This window comes from Triturus cristatus, chromosome 4_1 (assembly GCF_964204655.1).
Source record: "Triturus cristatus chromosome 4_1, aTriCri1.1, whole genome shotgun sequence".
NCBI classification, from domain to species: domain Eukaryota; kingdom Metazoa; phylum Chordata; class Amphibia; order Caudata; family Salamandridae; genus Triturus; species Triturus cristatus.
In genome coordinates this window covers 955,297,508-955,317,659 of record NC_140585.1, presented here as the reverse complement: position 1 = coordinate 955,317,659, position 20,152 = coordinate 955,297,508, and the positions used below count along the sequence as shown (strand labels likewise).

The following is a 20,152-nucleotide window of genomic DNA, read 5'->3' as shown; positions in this document are numbered from 1 at the left end:
TTTCTGCACCTCTCTCCCCTCTTTCTGCACCTCTCTTGCCTCTGTCTGCACCCCTGTTCCTTCTTTCCCCACCTCTCTTGCCTGTTTCTGCACCTCTAGTCCCCTTTTCTGCACTTCTCTTGCCTCTTTCTGCACCTCTGTTGCTTTCCTCTGCACTTATTTTGCCTCTCTCTGCATTTCTGTTGCTTGTTTCTGCACTTCTCTTGCATCTTTCTTCATTTCCTTTGCTTCTTTCTGTACTTCTCTTGCTTCTTCCAGCACCTCTTGTGCCTCTTTCTGCACCCCTCTTGCCTCTTTCTGCACCCTCTTGCCTCTTTCTGCACCCCTCTTCCCTCTTTCAGCACCTCTTGCCTCTTTATGCACCCCTCTTGCCTCTTGATGCACCTCTGTTGCTTCTTTCTGCACTTCTCTTGCCTCTTTCTGCACCCCTCTTGTCTCCTTCTGCTCTTCTTTTGCTTCTGTCTGCATCTTTCCTGCTTCATTCTGCACCCCTCTTGCCTCTGTCTGCACCAATGTTCCTATTTCCATACCCCTCTTGCCTGTTTCTGCAACTCTCTTGCTTCTTTCTGTGGTTCACTTCCGTCCTTCTGCACCTCTGTTACTCCTTTCTGCACTTCTCTTTCCTCTTTCTGCACCCCTCTTGCCTGTTTCTGCCCCTTTCTTGCCCTCTGTTGCCTCCTTCTGCACCTTACTTGCTTATTTCTCCACCTCTCTTGCCTGTTTCTGCACCTCTAGTCCCCTTTTCTGCACTTCTCTTGCCTCTTTCTGCAACTCTGTTGCTTTCTTCTGCACTTCTTTTGCCTCTTTCTGCATTTCTGTTGCTTGTTTCTGCACTTCTCTTGCATCTTTCTTAATTTCTTTTGCTTCTTTCTGTACTTCTCTTGCTTTTCCTGCACCTCTTGTGCCAATTTCTGCACCCCTCTTGCCTCTTTCTGCACCCTCTTGCCTCTTTCTGCACCCCTCTTCCCTCTTTCAGCACCTCTCTTGCCTTTTTCTGCATCCCTGTTGCCCTTTTCTGCACTTCTCTTGACTCTTTCTGCATCCCTGTTGCTTCTTTATGCACTTCTGCCTCTTTCTATATTTCTGTTGCTTCTTTCTGCACTTCTCTTTCCCCTTTCTGCACCTCTGTTGCTTCTTTCTGCACTTCTCATGCCTCTTTCTATATTTGTGTTGCTTCTTTCTGTACTTCTCTTGCCTCTTTCTGCACCCCTCGTCCCTTTTTCTACACCCCTCTTGCCTCTCTACCCCTCATCCCTCTTTCTGCATTTCTCTTGCCTCTTTCTGCACCTCTCCTGTCTCTTTCTTCAGTTCTCTTGCCTCTTTCTGCACCTCTGTTGCTTCCTTCTCCACTTCTCTTGCCTCTTTCTGCACCCCTCTTGCCTCTTTCTGCACCCCTCTTGCCTCTTACTGCACCTCTGTTGGTTCTTTCAGCACCTCTTTTGTTTCTTTCTGTACCCCTCTTGCCTCTTTCTGCACTCCTCTCCCCTTTCTGCCCCTCTCTTGCCTCTGTCCGCACCCCTGTTCCTTCTTTCCGCACCTCTCTTGCCTGTTTCTGCAACTCTTTTGCCTCTATCTGCAGTTCTTTTGCCTCTTTCTGCACCTCTGTTGCTTCCTTCTCAACTTCTTTCCTTTTTCTGTACCCCTCTTGCCTCTTTCTGTATCCCTCTTGCCTCTTTCTGTATCCCTCTTGCCTCTTTCTGCACCCGTTGCTTCTTTCTATACCTCTCTTGCTTCTTTCTGCTCCCATCTTCCCTCTTTCTGTACCTCTCTTGCCTCTTTCTTCACCTCTCTTGACTCTTTCTGCACCCGTTGCTTCTTTCTTCAGTTCTCTTGCCTCTTTCTGCACCTCTGTTGCTTCCTTCTCCACTTCTCTTGCCTCTTTCTTCATCTCTGTTGCTTCTTTCTACACTTCTCATGCCTCTTTCTATATTTGTGTTGCTTCTTTCTGTACTTCTCTTGCCTCTTTCTGTACCCCTCGTCCCTTTTTCTGCACCCCTCTTGCCTCTGTACTCCTCATCCTTCTTTCTGCTCTTCTCTTGCCTCTTTCTGCACTCCTCTCCCCTTTCTGCACCTCTCTTGCCTCTGTCTGCACCCCTGTTCCTTCTTTCCGCACCTCTTGCCTGTTTATGCAACTCTTTTGCCTCTATCTGCAGTTCTTTTGCCTCTTTCTGCACCTCTGTTGCTTCCTTCTCAACTTCTTTCCTTTTTCTGTACCCCTCTTGCCTCTTTCTGCACCTCTCTTGCCTCTTTCTGTATCCCTCTTGCCTCTTTCAGCACCCGTTGCTTCTTTCTATACCTCTCTTGCTTCTTTCTGCACCCATCTTCCCTCTTTCTGTACTTCTGTTGCTTCCTTCTCCACTTCTCTTGCCTCTTTCTGCACCCCTCTTGCCTCTTTCTGCACCCCTCTTGCCTCTTACTGCACCTCTGTTGGTTCTTTCAGCACCTCTTTTGCTTCTTTCTGTACCCCTCTTGCCTCTTTCTGCACCTCTCTCCCCTCTTTCTGCACCTCTCTTGCCTCTGTCTGCACCCCTGTTCCTTCTTTCCGCACCTCTCTTGCCTGTTTCTGCAACTCTTTTGCCTCTATCTGCAGTTTTTTGCCTCTTTCTGCACCTCTGTTGCTTCCTTCTCAACTTCTTTCCTTTTTCTGTACCCCTCTTGCCTCTTTCTGTACCCTCTTGCCTCTTTCTGCACCTCACTTGCCTCTTTCTGTACCCCTCTTGCCTCTTTCTGCACCCCTGTTGCTTCTTTCTATACCTCTCTTGCTTCTTTCTGCACCCCTCTTCCCTCTTTCTTCACCTCTCTTGCCTCTTTCTTCACCTCTCTTGCCTCTTTCTGCACCTCTCTTGCCTCTCTCTGTACTTCTCTTGCCTCTTTCTGCACCTCTCTTGCCTCTTTCTGTATCCCTCTTGCCTCTTTCTGCACCCGTTGCTTCTTTCTATACCTCTCTTGCTTCTTTCTGCACCCATCTTCCCTCTTTCTGTACCTCTCTTGCCTCTTTCTTCACCTCTCTTGACTCTTTCTGCACCTCTCCTGCCTCTTTCTTCAGTTCTCTTGCCTCTTTCTGCACCTCTGTTGCTTTCTTCTCCACTTCTCTTGCCTCTTTCTGCACCCCTCTTGCCTCTTTCTGCAACCCTCTTGCCTCTTTCTGCAACCCTCTTGCCTCTTTCTGCAACCCTCTTGCCTCTTACTGCACCTCTGTTGGTTCTTTCAGCACCTCTTTTGCTTCTTTCTGTACCCCTCTTGCCTCTTTCTGCACCTCTCTCCCCTCTTTCTGCACCTCTCTTGCCTCTGTCTGCACCCCTGTTCCTTCTTTCCGCACCTCTCTTGCCTGTTTCTGACACTCTTTTGCCTCTATCTGCGTTTTTTTTGCCTCTTTCTGCACCTCTGTTGCTTCCTTCCCAACTTCTCTTTCCTTTTTCTGTACCCCTCTTGCCTCTTTCTGTACCCTCTTGCCTCTTTCTGCACCTCACTTGCCTCTTTCTGTACCCCTCTTGCCTCTTTCTGCACCCCTGTTGCTTCTTTCTATACCTCTCTAGCTTCTTTCTGCACCCCTCTTCCTTCTTTCTGTACCCCTCTTGCCTCTTTCTTCACCTCTCTTGCCTCTGTCTGCACCTCTCTTGCCTCTGTCTGCACCTCTCTTGCCTCTCTCTGTACTTCTCTTGCCTCTTTCTGCAACTCTGTTGCTTCTTTCTGTACTTCTCTTGCTTCTTTCATCACTTCTCTTGCTTCTTTTTGAACTTCTCTTGCCTCTTTTTGCATTTCTGTTGCTTCTTTGTGCACTTCGCTAGCCTCTTTCTGCATTTCTGTTCCTTCTTTCTGTGCTTCTCTTGCGTCTTTCTACATTTCTGTTGCTTATTACTGCACTTTTCTGGCCTCTTTCTGTACCCTGTTGTTTCTTTCTGCACTTCTCTTGCTTCTGTCTGCACCTCTTTTGCCTCTTTCTGCACCTCACTCTATTTTATGCATGCCTCTTGCTTCTTTCTGCACCCCTTTTGCCTTTTTTTGCTTTTGTCTTCCCTCTTTCTGCACTTCTCTTGCCTCTTTTTGTATCTCCCTCACTTTTTTCAGCACTTCTCTTGCCTCTTTTTGCACCCCTCTAGGGTCTTTCTACACCTCTGTTGCTTCTTTCTGCAGTTCTCTTGATTCTTTCTGCACCTCTCTTGCCTCTTTATGCTCCTCTATTGCTTCTTTCTGCATCCCTCTTGTATCTTTATGCACCTCTCTTACTTCCTTCTGCACGTCTCTTGCTTCTTTCTGCACCCCTTTTGCCTCTTTTTGCTTTTGTCTTCCCTCTTTCTGCACTTCTCTTGACTCTTTTTGCATCTCCTTCGCTTTTTTCAGTACTTCTCTTGCCTCTTTCTGCACCCCTCTAGGGTCTTTCTGCACCTCTGTTGCTTCTTTCTGCAGTTCTCGTGATTCTTTCTGCACCTCTCTTGCCTCTTTATGCTCCTCTATTGCTTCTTTCTGCATCCCTCTTGTATCTTTATGCACCTCTCTTACTTCCTTCTGCACCTCTCTTGCCTGTGTCTGCACCTCAAGTCCCTTTTACTTAACTTCTCTTGCCTCTTTCTGCACCTCGGTTGCTTTTTCCTGCACTTCTCTTGCCTCTGTCTGCATTTCTGTTGCTTCTTTCAGCACTTCTCTAGTCTCTTTCTGCACCCCTCTTGCATCTTTCTGCACTTCTCTAGCTTCTTTCTGCATCCCTCTTGCTTCTTTCTGCATCCCTCTTGCTTCTTTCTGCATCCGTCTTGCCTCTTTCTGTACCCCTCTTGCCTCTTTCTGCACTTCTGTTGGTTCTTTCTGCACCCCTCTTGCTTCTTTCTGCACTTCTCTTGCATCTTTCTACATTTCTGTTGCTTCTTCCTGCACCTCTCTTGCCTGTTCCTGTAGCTCTCATGCCTCTTCTGCACTTCTCTTGACTCTTTCTGCATCCCTGTTGCTTCTTTATGCACTTCTGCCTCTTTGTATATTTGTGTTGCTTCTTTCTGCACTTCTCTTTCACCTTTCTGCACCTCTGTTGCTTCTTTATGCACTTCTCATGCCTCTTTCTATATTTGTGTTGCTTCTTTCTGTACTTCTCTTGCCTCTTTCTGCACCCCTCGTCCCTTTTTCTGCACCCCTCTTGCCTCTCTACCCCTCATCCCTCTTTCTGCTCTTCTCTTGCCTCTTTCTGCATTTCTCTTGCCTCTTTCTGCACCTCTCCTGCCTCTTTCTTCAGTTCTCTTGCCTCTTTCTGCCCCTCTGTTGCTTCCTTCTCCACTTCTCTTGCCTCTTTCTGTACCCCTCTTGCCTCTTTCTGCACCCCTCTTGCCTCTTACTGCACCTCTGTTGGTTCTTTCAGCACCTCTTTTGTTTCTTTCTGTACCCCTCTTGCCTTTTTCTGCACTCCTCTCCCCTTTCTGCACCTCTCTTGCCTCTGTCTGCACCCCTGTTCCTTCTTTCCGCACCTCTCTTGCCTGTTTCTGCAACTCTTTTGCCTCTATCTGCAGTTCTTTTGCCTCCTTCTGCACCTCTGTTGTTTCCTTCTCAACTTCTTTCCTTTTTCTGAACCCCTCTTGCCTCTTTCTGTATCCCTCTTGCCTCTTTCTGTATCCCTCTTGCCCCTTTCTGCACCCGTTGCTTCTTTCTATACCTCTCTTGCTTCTTTCTGCTCCCATCTTCCCTCTTTCTGTACCTCTCTTGCCTCTTTCTTCACCTCTCTTGACTCTTTCTGCACCTCTCCTGCCTCTTTCTTCAGGTCTCTTGCCTCTTTCTGCACCTCTGTTGCTTCCTTCTCCACTTCTCTTGCCTCTTTCTGCACCCCTCTTGCCTCTTTCTGCACCCCTCTTGCCTCTTACTGCACCTCTGTTGGTTCTGTCAGCACCTCTTTTGCTTCTTTCTGTACCCCTCTTGCATCTTTCTGCACCTCTCTTGCCTCTGTCTGCACCCCTGTTCCTTCTTTCCCCACCTCTCTTGCCTGTTTCTGTACCTCTAGTCCCCTTTTCTGCACTTCTCTTGCCTCTTTCTGCACCTCTGTTGCTTTCTTCTGCACTTCTTTTGCCTCTTTCTGCATTTCTGTTGTTTGTTTCTGCACTTCTCTTGCTTCTTCCAGCACCTCTCGTGCCAATTTCTGCACCCCTCTTGCCTCTTTCTGCACCCTCTTGCCTCTTTCTGCACCCCTCTTCCCTCTTTCAGCACCTCTCTTGCCTTTTTCTGCACCGCTGTTGCCCTTTTCTGCACTTCTCTTGCCTCTTTCTTCATCTCTGTTGCTTCTTTCTGCACTTCTCATGCCTCTTTCTATATTTGTGTTGCTTCTTTCTGTACTTCTCTTGCCCCTTTCTGCACCCCTCGTCCCTTTTTCTGCACCCCTCTTGCCTCTGTACCCCTCATCCCTCTTTCTGCTCCTCTTGCCTCTTTCTGCACTCCTCTCCCCTTTCTGCACCTCTCTTGCCTCTGTCTGCACCCCTGTTCCTTCTTTCCGCACCTCTCTTGCCTGTTTCTGCAACTCTTTTGCCTCTATCTGCAGTTCTTTTGCCTCTTTCTGCACCTCTGTTGCTTCCTTCTCAACTTCTTTCCTTTTTCTGTACCCCTCTTGCCTCTTTCTGCACCTCTCTTGCCTCTTTCTGTATCCCTCTTGCCTCTTTCTGCACCCGTTGCTTCTTTCTATACCTCTCTTGCTTCTTTCTGCACCCATCTTCCCTCTTTCTGTACCTCTCTTGCCTCTTTCTTCACCTCTCTTGACTCTTTCTGCACCTCTCCTGCCTCTTTCTTCAGTTCTCTTGCCTCTTTCTGCACCTCTGGTGCTTCCTTCTCCACTTCTCTTGCCTCTTTCTGCACCCCTCTTGACTCTTTCTGCAACCCTCTTGCCTCTTACTGCATCTCTGTTGGTTCTTTCAGCACCTCTTTTGCTTCTTTCTGTACCCCTCTTGCCTCTTTCTGCACCTCTCTCCCCTCTTTCTGCACCTCTCTTGCCTCTGTCTGCACCCCTGTTCCTTCTTTCCTCACCTCTCTTGCCTGTTTCTGCAACTCTTTTGCCTCTATCTGCAGTTTTTTGCCTCTTTCTGCACCTCTGTTGCTTCCTTCTCAACTTCTCTTGCCTCTTTCTGTACCCTCTTGCCTCTTTCTGTACCCTCTTGCCTCTTTCTGTACCCTCTTGCGTCTTTCTGCACCTCACTTGCCTCTTTCTGTACCCCTCTTGCCTCTTTCTGCACCCCTGTTGCTTCTTTCTGCACCCCTCTTGCTTCTTTCTGCACTTCTCTTGCATCTTTCTACATTTCTGTTGCTTCTTCCTGCACCTCTCTTGCCTGTTCCTGTAGCTCTCATGCCTCTTCTGCACTTCTCTTGACTCTTTCTGCATCCCTGTTGCTTCTTTATGCACTTCTGCCTCTTTGTATATTTGTGTTGCTTCTTTCTGCACTTCTCTTTCACCTTTCTGCACCTCTGTTGCTTCTTTATGCACTTCTCATGCCTCTTTCTATATTTGTGTTGCTTCTTTCTGTACTTCTCTTGCCTCTTTCTGCACCCCTCGTCCCTTTTTCTGCACCCCTCTTGCCTCTCTACCCCTCATCCCTCTTTCTGCTCTTCTCTTGCCTCTTTCTGCATTTCTCTTGCCTCTTTCTGCACCTCTCCTGCCTCTTTCTTCAGTTCTCTTGCCTCTTTCTGCCCCTCTGTTGCTTCCTTCTCCACTTCTCTTGCCTCTTTCTGTACCCCTCTTGCCTCTTTCTGCACCCCTCTTGCCTCTTACTGCACCTCTGTTGGTTCTTTCAGCACCTCTTTTGTTTCTTTCTGTACCCCTCTTGCCTTTTTCTGCACTCCTCTCCCCTTTCTGCACCTCTCTTGCCTCTGTCTGCACCCCTGTTCCTTCTTTCCGCACCTCTCTTGCCTGTTTCTGCAACTCTTTTGCCTCTATCTGCAGTTCTTTTGCCTCCTTCTGCACCTCTGTTGTTTCCTTCTCAACTTCTTTCCTTTTTCTGAACCCCTCTTGCCTCTTTCTGTATCCCTCTTGCCTCTTTCTGTATCCCTCTTGCCCCTTTCTGCACCCGTTGCTTCTTTCTATACCTCTCTTGCTTCTTTCTGCTCCCATCTTCCCTCTTTCTGTACCTCTCTTGCCTCTTTCTTCACCTCTCTTGACTCTTTCTTCACCTCTCTTGACTCTTTCTGCACCTCTCCTGCCTCTTTCTTCAGGTCTCTTGCCTCTTTCTGCACCTCTGTTGCCTCTTTCTGCACCTCTGTTGCTTCCTTCTCCACTTCTCTTGCCTCTTTCTGCACCCCTCTTGCCTCTTTCTGCACCCCTCTTGCCTCTTACTGCACCTCTGTTGGTTCTGTCAGCACCTCTTTTGCTTCTTTCTGTACCCCTCTTGCATCTTTCTGCACCTCTCTTGCCTCTGTCTGCACCCCTGTTCCTTCTTTCCCCACCTCTCTTGCCTGTTTCTGTACCTCTAGTCCCCTTTTCTGCACTTCTCTTGCCTCTTTCTGCACCTCTGTTGCTTTCTTCTGCACTTCTTTTGCCTCTTTCTGCATTTCTGTTGTTTGTTTCTGCACTTCTCTTGCTTCTTCCAGCACCTCTCGTGCCAATTTCTGCACCCCTCTTGCCTCTTTCTGCACCCTCTTGCCTCTTTCTGCACCCCTCTTCCCTCTTTCAGCACCTCTCTTGCCTTTTTCTGCACCGCTGTTGCCCTTTTCTGCACTTCTCTTGCCTCTTTCTTCATCTCTGTTGCTTCTTTCTGCACTTCTCATGCCTCTTTCTATATTTGTGTTGCTTCTTTCTGTACTTCTCTTGCCCCTTTCTGCACCCCTCGTCCCTTTTTCTGCACCCCTCTTGCCTCTGTACCCCTCATCCCTCTTTCTGCTCCTCTTGCCTCTTTCTGCACTCCTCTCCCCTTTCTGCACCTCTCTTGCCTCTGTCTGCACCCCTGTTCCTTCTTTCCGCACCTCTCTTGCCTGTTTCTGCAACTCTTTTGCCTCTATCTGCAGTTCTTTTGCCTCTTTCTGCACCTCTGTTGCTTCCTTCTCAACTTCTTTCCTTTTTCTGTACCCCTCTTGCCTCTTTCTGCACCTCTCTTGCCTCTTTCTGTATCCCTCTTGCCTCTTTCTGCACCCGTTGCTTCTTTCTATACCTCTCTTGCTTCTTTCTGCACCCATCTTCCCTCTTTCTGTACCTCTCTTGCCTCTTTCTTCACCTCTCTTGACTCTTTCTGCACCTCTCCTGCCTCTTTCTTCAGTTCTCTTGCCTCTTTCTGCACCTCTGGTGCTTCCTTCTCCACTTCTCTTGCCTCTTTCTGCACCCCTCTTGACTCTTTCTGCAACCCTCTTGCCTCTTACTGCATCTCTGTTGGTTCTTTCAGCACCTCTTTTGCTTCTTTCTGTACCCCTCTTGCCTCTTTCTGCACCTCTCTCCCCTCTTTCTGCACCTCTCTTGCCTCTGTCTGCACCCCTGTTCCTTCTTTCCTCACCTCTCTTGCCTGTTTCTGCAACTCTTTTGCCTCTATCTGCAGTTTTTTGCCTCTTTCTGCACCTCTGTTGCTTCCTTCTCAACTTCTCTTGCCTCTTTCTGTACCCTCTTGCCTCTTTCTGTACCCTCTTGCCTCTTTCTGTACCCTCTTGCGTCTTTCTGCACCTCACTTGCCTCTTTCTGTACCCCTCTTGCCTCTTTCTGCACCCCTGTTGCTTCTTTCTATACCTCTCTTGCTTCTTTCTGCACCCCTCTTGCCTCTTTCTTCACCTCTCTTGCCTCTTTCTGCACCTCTCTTGCCTCTCTCTGTACTTCTCTTGCCTCTTTCTGCAACTCTGTTGCTTCTTTCGGTACTTCTCTTGCTTCTTTCTGCACACCTCTTGCTTCTTTCATCACTTCTCTTGCTTCTTTTTGAACTTCTCTTGCCTCTTTTTGCATTTCTGTTGCTTCTTTCTGCACTTCGCTAGCCTCTTTCTGCATTTCTGTTCCTTCTTTCTGTGCTTCTCTTGCGTCTTTCTACATTTCTGTTGCTTATTACTGCACTTTTCTGGCCTCTTTCTGTACCCTGTTGTTTCTTTCTGCACTTCTCTTGCTTCTGTCTGCACCTCTTTTGCTTCTTTCTGCACCCTCTTGCCTCTTTCTGTACCCCTCTTGCCTCTTTCTGCACCCCTCTTGCCTCGTTCTGTACCTCTCTTGCCTCTTTCTGCACCTCACTCTATTTTCTGCACGCCTCTTGCTTCTTTCTGCACCCCTTTTGCCTCTTTTTGCTTTTGTCTTCCCTCTTTCTGCACTTCTCTTACCTCTTTTTGCATCTCCCTCGCTTTTTTCAGCACTTCTCTTGCCTCTTTTTGCACCCCTCTAGGGTCTTTCTGCACCTCTGTTGCTTCTTTCTGCAGTTCTCTTGATTCTTTCTGCACCTCTCTTGCCTCTTTATGCTCCTCTATTGCTTCTTTCTGCTTCCCTCCTGTATCCTTATGCACCTCTCTTACTTCCTTCTGCACGTCTCTTGCTTCTTTCTGCACCCCTTTTGCCTCTTTTTGCTTTTGTCTTCCCTCTTTCTGCACTTCTCTTGACTCTTTTTGCATCTCCTTCGCTTTTTTCAGTACTTCTCTTGCCTCTTTCTGCACCCCTCTAGGGTCTTTCTGCACCTCTGTTGTTTCTTTCTGCAGTTCTTGTGATTCTTTCTGCACCTCTCTTGCCTCTTTATGCTCCTCTATTGCTTCTTTCTGCATCCCTCTTGTATCTTTATGCACCTCTCTTACTTCCTTCTGCACTTCTCTTGCTTCTTTCTGCACTTTTCTTGCCTCCTTCTGCACCTCTGTTGCTTCTTTCTGTACTTCTCTTGCCTTTTTATGTTATTCTCTTGCCACTTTCTTTGTGCTCTCATGACTGAGGTATATGTCTACTTGTACATGTATTCTCACATGTGTTATGCATCTGAAGATGGTATCTTAAAAAGTGGGTAGCTTCTCCTATAGGTGGTCAAATCTTCTCAGTTCTGCTCTGTCATTCGGTTGCACAAGCAGACATGTCTTATGTATATAGATGATATAGAGCCCCTCAAATATACTATTGAATACCCATGCCCGTGCCCTGTATTATGAGCATAGACAAATACATACACCTTTTTGTACACAAATTTACAGACTATGCTGTTTGAAACACAAATTTTCAAGTATTTGTATGTTTATAGTCACTAGGTAAAAGCACAGACACACACATGCATACCTTCACAAACTTGGTGAGCCTTACAATAGTGATACGGTTAGGATTGCTGTTTTACATTTGGTAGGCCTAACATTCTGAGCAGTCGATGAATAGTGAACCTTCAAGAGAAAAGTCAGGTTTAAGACATCTTGGGAGAAGGATTAGTGAGTAGGCTACTTTGTATGGGTCTGTGGAAAGGTACCGTCAAAGTAGGCCTTCTTTCTACACCTCTGTTAGTTCTTTCTGCACTTCTCTTGCTTCTTTCTGCACCTTTCTTCCTCTTTCTGCACATGTACTACCTATGTAGGCATAGTTAGAAATTAGCATTTAAAAAACCTTAGAAATTCACTGAAAAAACCAGAGGTTTCAGGGACGTTCTAGTTAGGCTGACATTTCACTCATACAAAACCAGAGAAATTCAGCCATTATAGTTAGCTGAGCTAACTATAACTCGCGCCCTCGCAATGCACTGCAGCTGATGTCACCTATTACATCACTCATGACATGGTCAGTGACATCACTGATGACATCACTGATGACATCAATGATGACTTCATCTACTTAATATCTAATGCACCTCCTCACACCCAATACAGATTACCATTCTTGAAACCATAGACACACCAATACCAGTTTAGTACATACCAACTCACTGATTCATAGGTCTACACACACATCCACTCACTAACCCATACAGTCACTCATACACGCAGTCACTCATCAATACAGTCACTGGTATATGCACTCACACACCCATACAGACACACACACACCGCCACTCACCCATAGCATTACTCACACACCTAGGCAGTCACCCAAAGGATCAATAACACTGCCATTTACTCACCTATACAGTTATACACACACCACCTCACTTATTCATACAGATACTAACACATACTTACTCTCTTCTACAATCACTGACACAAGCACACACTTATCCATACAGCCACTGTCACAATCACGCACTCTCACATAGTCATTTGTATACTCCAACACTCACATATACTTCCTTTGACATATGTAGTTACTCACACATATACCACTGAGACTTCCATTCACTCACCAACACAGCCATACATACACTCACTCACCCATACAGCCTCTCGCAGATACACTCATGAACCCATACACCCAGGCATTCACCCACTCATACATCCATACAGGGAGTCACACACACCCTCACCACCCACACAGACACTCAGTCACTCATACAGGTACTCATGCAGCTAAATAATAACCCTTATAGGCACTCATGTACCTACTCACCAACCCATGCAGCCACATACACACCAATTAACAGACTGATAGACAATCACACAGATTAGTCATTCACCAATGCATTCACGAAGATATGTTTAATCACTCACTCATATAGTCAGTCATGGCCCCACTAAATCATCCATTCAGACACTCATACACCCACTCATTCTTCAATACACCTTGGTGTGTGTGTGTATATATATATGTATGTGTGTGTATATATATATATATATATAGCTCCAAAAAACTCCACTCTGCGAATGAAGGGGACCGCACACAGCAAGGTTTCTCGATGCAATTATTTTATTCCATATTCGAGAAAGCAGCAGTAACACCAGGACGCGTTTCGGCGTTCGCGCCTTTTTCGACTGAGTTACAAAGTGCAGCTTGTTCGGGCAATACTATATCCGGTTCATGAATTCTAATTTAGGTTCACTAAGTCATAAACAGAGTAAAAAGACTTCACATTATGTCTCGGACTATGCTAACATAGAGAGAAAATATATATATAACACATTTTATATTTAGTGCAATCCATTTGTTTTTTACTCTATTTTGTGAAATTCATCAATGCAAATAGAAATAAAAAGATAATAATAAAAAAGAATTGAATTTATCGACAGGCGGACATTGTTATAGAGATTCTTACTCTATGTGTGCCAAGTCAATATATAAAATATATATATATATATATATAGCATATTTAAATTTTACAGAAACACACAATCACTGGATGATGTCATCAGTGATGTCATTTGAGATGCCATGAGTGATGTTATCAGTGATGTCACTGACCATGTCGTGAATGATGTAATATGTGACAGCTTGTAGTAGCAGAATGACAGGAGCACCACCACACGAAAAGGAAGAGAATGGAGGAAAGAAGCCGCCTGACAAGGCTCACAGCCACCTGAATCTGGAATGATAGACAGACTACTATGTAAGTACCTGGCCACAATAGAAGGCATCAACCTATTTACCAACCAGGAAAACGTGTCCTACAAGAACATTTGCCCTGAGGAAGACCTTCTCCCTAATAACAGCCCAGGTCTACACCAGAAGGTCGAAAAGCGTCGGTGTTACCAACATTGAGGCCAAGAGCTAGCAATTATTGCTATAGCCAGTGCTCAAGTGGCACTGCATCATGGAAATCGTAATTTGGGACGATACCCCGGCCTAACACCAAATGCTCTGACCTCTATAGGGCTACAGAACAGTATGGACACATATATAATATAGAGGACCAAAGGAAATTAGGTCCCCACTATAACCATGCTATGGACAATAGTTATAACATTTGATGCTTTGTTACACACAGGATTCATCCTCAAAGGATTTGAGGTGTGAGGAGTTTGTAAATATGTGTGGATATATTAATGTAGAACTGTACGGTCAGTCATTTTTATGTTTCTGTAAATATAACATTTGTGTAATTGAAAGTTTCGTACATTGTCTAAAATAATGCCAAATACCAACTGTCTTGTATTGTCATGTGTAAATAGTTTATGTATATGTAAAAATGTGTATATAATTTGAATAAGAAAAAAATATAAACACAATTTGGCAAATAATCGGCAAAAATTCTTCTTTCGAACTAAACTTAAGTACAAGGTAGTATTTTTTCATCTAGAAAAAAACAACGAGAGATAAAGTCAATTTTTGGACTTGAATAAGAAGACTCATGGAGATTCTTATTTAAGAAATTTATGGTCTGGGAGGCACACGTTTGTTGAAAGTAATATGTGACGTCAGTAGCAGTGCATTGTGGGGGCGCAAGTTATAGTTAGCTCAGCTAACTATAACGACTGAATTTTCTGGTTTTGTACGAGTTAAATGTTAACCTAACTATAACGTCCCTGAAACCTATGTTTTTTTCAGTGAATTTCTAAGGTTTTGTATATGCTAATTCCTAACTATAACATCCCTGAAACCTCTGTTTTTTTAATGAAAAAAAATAATTAATAGCTGGTGATAAGTAAGCATCATGTGGAAATGGCCTTCTTAAGTTACTGTGTTTTGTGTTGTGGAGCTATTGACCCAAATTTCAAAGGCCTACATGTTAGCCCAGCTGTGTGATTCATTGTGCTTCTAATGCTTTAAAAATAGGGGCGTTCAAATATTAGCCTCTTTCCCATCACTGACCTCCTATTTCTCAGTGGGAATCATTATCATAAAATGCCAGGGCATGGCTCTTTGCATATTCATGAAAAGGTTCTATTCCAGCCTTTAGTATTAAGGATAGTGGGTGAAAAATATTTTAGTCTGGGTTGCACAAAGCCTGAGGGTACTTGCATTGCAATATTGTGATCATTTGGCCTTTCAGCAATAAATTGTGCCTCAATTATTATCACATGCTATATTTGCAAAAATTCCTATATTATTTATTGTGCATGCTTGATCATAGCCTTTTGACCCTGAATCTTTCTCATTGCCATGCATCTATATTTTATTTATTTATTTTAAAGGTTTTATATAGCGCTGGCTGGACCCAAGAGTATCAGAGCGCTTTACAAATGTTTGGTAATACAGAATTGCAATATAATTTTTGTACATTGAGGTAGTGGAACAAAGCAGTTTATGTAAAACAGTGTACTTTTTAAATGAGGTAAATTAACTAGGAAAACATAAGTCAGACAACAGATTGAAGTTAGTAGGACAGGAAGTAAAGTAAAGTTAGTTAGTGGATAAGGAGGGGGAGGGCGAGAAAGTGAGGGGCGACTGTGGAGGGTGAGGGGTAGGGGAAAGCAGGTGGAAGAAGGTGGGTACTACCCGAAAAATGAAAAAAGGGGGGTGGTCGTAAATGAAAGAATTGCATGGAGGGGTGGAAAGGGGGTGACATAATAAATAGAGGGGACCTATACAGTCAGGGCAGGGGTAAGAGTGTGTGTCCAGTGACAATGTATTAAGGACCCCAGTATTTGTTGAGAAGGAGCAGCTTGAGGTCTTTTTTGAAGCTGGGGTAGGAGGAGCTGCAACTTAGATCTTTAGGAAGGGCATTCCAGACGGAGGGCACGTTTCCAGAGAAAGAGCAAGACTGTGTTGATTTCTTTTTTAATAAGGGAGGGACAAGGACGAGAGCGTTGGAGCTCCTCATTGTTCTAGTACAGCCCACTTTGTGGAGTTTATCAGAGAGGTAAGATGGGGTGTTTTGATGGAGGGCTTTGTGCACAATGCAAGCAGTCCTGTAAGTGGATCTGCCTTCAATAGGAAGCCATTTAAAGTCTTTGAGGATGAGGAGATGTGATCAAACCGCTTACAGTCTGTAATAAGCCTGGCAGCAAGGTTAAGAATGGATTTGATAGGGGCTAGGTGGACTTTAGGAGTTCCTGAGAGAGTGGCATTACCATAGTCGAGTCGAGACAGGACCAATGATTGCACCACTGATTTAAAGTCATCAGCAGGAATAAAGGGTTTAATTTTTATGAGATGGTGGAGTGTGAAGAGAGCACCTTTGGCCGAATGTTTTATGTGGGGAGTAAGACAGAGGCTCTGGTTGACGCTGATGCCGAGGGATGTGACTGAGTTAGAAATGGAAAGAGAGGAGTTGAGAGCTTTGATGTCAGAGATCCAGTGTTGAATAGGGAGCGAGTTGTTTTTAGGAGAGAATAGGATGATTTCTGTTTTTTTAGGGTTGAGTTTAAGGTGGTTGTGATGGGACCAAAGTTGAATCTTAGTCAAGAACATCGTTGAGGTGTAAAACATCAGCATGGGATTTGATCTTATAGTAAAGTTGGGTGTCATCAGCATAGAGGTGGTAACTGATTTTCGCTTGCTTAAGAATGAGGGTGAGGGGTTTCATGAAGAGGTTGAATAGAGTGGGAGAGAGAATAGAGCCCTGGGGTACGCCCAAGGTGACCAGCAGAGGTTTAGAAAGGCAATCGCTGACTTTGATTTGTTGGGTTCTATGTTGAAAAAAGGAGGTGAACCTTTTGAGGACAGTACCACTGAAGCCAAAACGGTCTTTGAGAATATTGAGTAGGGTGGCATGGTTAACAGTATCAAAAGCAGCAGAGAGGTCAAGAAGAATGAGAAGGGAGGATTCGCCTTTGTCTAGGGACTGGTGGATGTCATCAATAACGTTGAGCATGGCTGTTTCAGTGCTGCAGCCCTTTCGAAAACCTGATTGTAATGCGTCCAAGAGGTTAAATGAGTCGATGTGTTTGTCCAACTGGAGCAGGGCGCATTTTTCCAGGGCCTTAGATAAGAAAGGAAGGTTAGTAATAGGGCGTAGAATATTTAAGTCATTGGGGTCAGCTGTTGCTTTTTTGATGGTGGGGGTAATTTGTCCTAGTTGAAGGGAAGCAGGGACACTACCGGTGGCTAGGGAGGAGTTGATGGTAGTGGTCCAATATGGGGCAATGATGTGTTTTAAGTCTTGTACAAGATAGGCAGGGAGGGGATCTCTGGTATGCAAGAATGGTTTAAGCTTGGTGATGATGTTGAGGACATCTCGTTCTGAAACTGGACAAAAGTTATTCCAGCATGCATTGTTTTTTAGCTGGGGGATGGCGTAGTAGGGTTCAGAAGGGGTGACAAGGGGGGGGGGAGTTGGAAGAGTCCAGGCGAATTGCCTCCATGTGCGTTCAGTCTGCCTAAGAGCGCGTCTCTCATTGTTGAGGTTGGTATTGAACCAGGATTTGGAGGGGTTACGTTTTTGCAGTTTTAATTTGGCTGGGGCAATTTGGTCAAGGACTTCAACTATGGATTTGTTGTAATGTTCTGTAAGGTCACTAGCACTTTGGGAGAGAGGAGTAAGCTGTAGATGTGCTTTAATCTTAGTCTCCAGTTCGCCTGGAGGAATAAGGTGAAGATTTCTGGTCAACTTCTTTTGTTTGATGGTATTTGTGGATGGGGGCACAAAGCTGTTGATCGTGAAGAGGGTGAGGTGGTGGTCGGACCAGTCAATGGGGATGATGTGGGAAAGAGAAGCCAGTTCCTTGCTAGTGATGATAGCGTCAAGAGTGGCACCTTTGGAGTGTGTTGGAGAATGGCAGAGTTGTTTCAAGTCACTGATATCAAGTAAGTCATTGAGATTAACCGAGGGATTGTCATTTTTGTTCTAGTGGAGGTTAAAGTCTCTAAGAAAGAGGTTTCTAGATTTGGAAATCGATGATTGGGTAAGAAGATCGGACAATTCCTCCACAAAGGAAAGAGTGTCACCCGGGGGATGGTATATGTTAAATAGGCGAATAAGGGGGGAACCCTGAACTATAAGATCAGCACCAAGGTATTCAAAAGTGGTAAGGTCAGAGTGCTGGACAGGTAAGAGTTGAAGTTCTTCTTTATAGATTATGGCAAGGCCCCCTCCAAATTTATCAAGCCTGTCTTTTCTGAGGATGGAGTAACCAGGTGGGGGAGAGCAGGTCAAGGATCGATGATGAGTGGGCATTGAGCCAGGTTTCTGTAAGAAAGGCGATGTCAATGCCTTCACTAAGGATAGTTTCAGCGATTTCTGTTGCATGACAGGCTGCCGATCGGCAGTTAACCAGCATGCAGTTGAGGGGTTTAGGGTCGCTTTTTTTTGTGGGGGAACAGGAATGGATAGTGTTGAGTTGTTGTGGGGGTCTGGGCGAGACTGGGGAGGACGGGATCCTACTTGTCCCCAAGATCACAGGTATAGATGAATGAGGTGAAAGGGTGTTCGTAATCGAGGTGATGAGGGGGTGGGCTTTATTGTGGTCAAGGAGGTGATGGAGTGCGGGGCAAGTTTGTACGGAATCCAAGGGATAGGTATAATTGGAAGGGTTCCTTGAGGAGAGGGAGTTGACGTCATTTCTGAGAGAAGAAAGTTCTAACACGAGGGTTGAGAGGTGGAGTTCTATATTGAGTAGTGACTGGGTAAGAGGTGAGATAGGGAAGGAGGCTGGGAGGTCGGAGAGGAGGGGGGTATGTTCCATGTTGGTCAAATAGCGGTCTAGGGTGTGGATAGGGTGGGAAGCCAGGTGGAGGAAAGTGAGGGGTGTTTAGGTTGCAGGATAGAGGTGGAATTAAAGGGTGTGAGAGGGCATTCCCAGGTGTCAACTGGGTGTCACGAGAAGAAAAGGGGGCATGGGAGGGGTGTTGAGGGCTGTTGATTAGATAATGGGGGGATGGTTACTAGGAGAGAAGGAGATTGGAGTTATTAGTGGAGCCGTCGGGGATCATGGGGAGGTGGTACATGAGGAGGAGGGAGGGTTTGGGTGGGTGAGGGAGTTGTAGGAAGGTTACTAGGAGAGAAGGAGATTGGAGTTATTAGTGGAACCATCAGGGGATCAGGGGCAGGGGTACAAGAGGTGGAGGGGGGCTTTGGGTGGCCAAGGGAGTTGTAAGAAAGTCAGGAGGAGGGGGAGATGCTAATGAGGCCGGGGGAGAATACAACAGGGAATCGGGGATTTCATTGATGATTAATGAGTCAGGGAACGGATGGGTTGGGGTCGGGGTGGGAGGGGAGGGGATGAAAAGGCATCCTGCGTTTGGGAGGCTGAGAGGTTAGAGGTAAGTGTAGGTAGTAGGTATTGGGATAAGGAGCTGAAGTGGTGTTCAAAAATGGTAAGTTGGTTTTCGGAGGCTTGTATAAGGATATTTCCTGATTTGAAAATAGAGATGTCAATTTTGCCAGGAAATATGGGGGAAGAAGTAGTGGATAGTTTCAGACCATAAGGGAGTTTGCAGGAATTCGTGATAGAAAGGTGGCGGAGAAAGATACTTTTCCATTTAGAGGGGCGTTTGGAGTAGAAGATGTAGTTAGTTTTTATGATGGCGGTTAGGCTAAGGTAGTTGTCAGCAAATAAGGTTTCTTGGTGGCATATTAGAAGTTTATGTTTAAAGTTTTTCTTGCCATTTTTGGAAAGGTTTGGGGGGGTAAAGGATGGACCAAGAGTTAGGGCCATGCCTAGTGAAGGGTGAGTCTAGTGTTGCGAGAGTATGGTTGAGGGGAGGCATGATGGTTCAGCTGTAGTACTTGGGGGGTGAGGGGAAGATGTGCGGGAGGGTGATTGGGGCGGGACACAGAGGGGACGCGGAATAAAAGAATCTATCATATCTATATGATATGTTCATTTCTGAATGTATTCCTTGATTATATGTAATTGTAATTTTACTCCTGTTTTTTTTTCTACAATTTTAGGAGAATCAATACAGACAGGAGGTTCATTGGATGATCTTGTTATCCTGGCAGAAACAGTGTTTCTTTGTGTCTGTAATGCTTCACAAGTAAGTTGTCATCATCATATTAATTATTGGTCTGCTAACCAGGGAATGCGCAATAAATGAGAAATGCAGCTAGTAATCATATAACTTCTAAGAAATGTGGAGATTTTTGTGATTGATTAAGCTGCTTTATTGCATGCAGTCCTCTGATTCGTTCCACTTAGGAATGGCTTCTGTATTCAGAAAGTTGCTTTGCAATGAACACCTAATCTTCATCAATGCTTAGAGTCTGTATTGCATTGTTTGGTTGCATCTGAAAATACTGTTTAGTCTGTTTAGTCAATTCGGATTAAGGGAGTAATTTAGACCCCAGTGGACAGTCCGCCATCCATTAAGCTAGTTGGGCTGCCCACTCTACTCATAGAGCCCCACCTGTCTGACAGAAATATCTCTGCTGTGAAGGGAGCTGCTGCTGCAGTGGGTATAGTGGCGGCTGGTTGGAAATGGGGGTGGCGGGGGCGTACAGGGGTGGAGGGGAACAAAAAATAAAAACCACTTACCTTTTCACAGCCGCCGTCTCTCATCACCTTTGGTCCCTTCTCACAGCCGCCTTCTCCTCATCTT

General features: G+C 45.4%; 1 protein-coding gene across 1 annotated transcript in view; it reads left to right on the top strand.

The window, feature by feature from the left end:
* The window catches only part of CFAP54 (cilia and flagella associated protein 54), a 2,172,274-nt gene that overhangs the window by 317,715 nt on the left and 1,834,407 nt on the right, over positions 1-20,152 (top strand). The window contains exon 13 of the mRNA XM_085653834.1: positions 19,506-19,591. Coding sequence (XP_085509960.1) covers positions 19,506-19,591 — 86 coding nt within the window. The remainder of the gene's footprint in view (positions 1-19,505; positions 19,592-20,152) is intronic.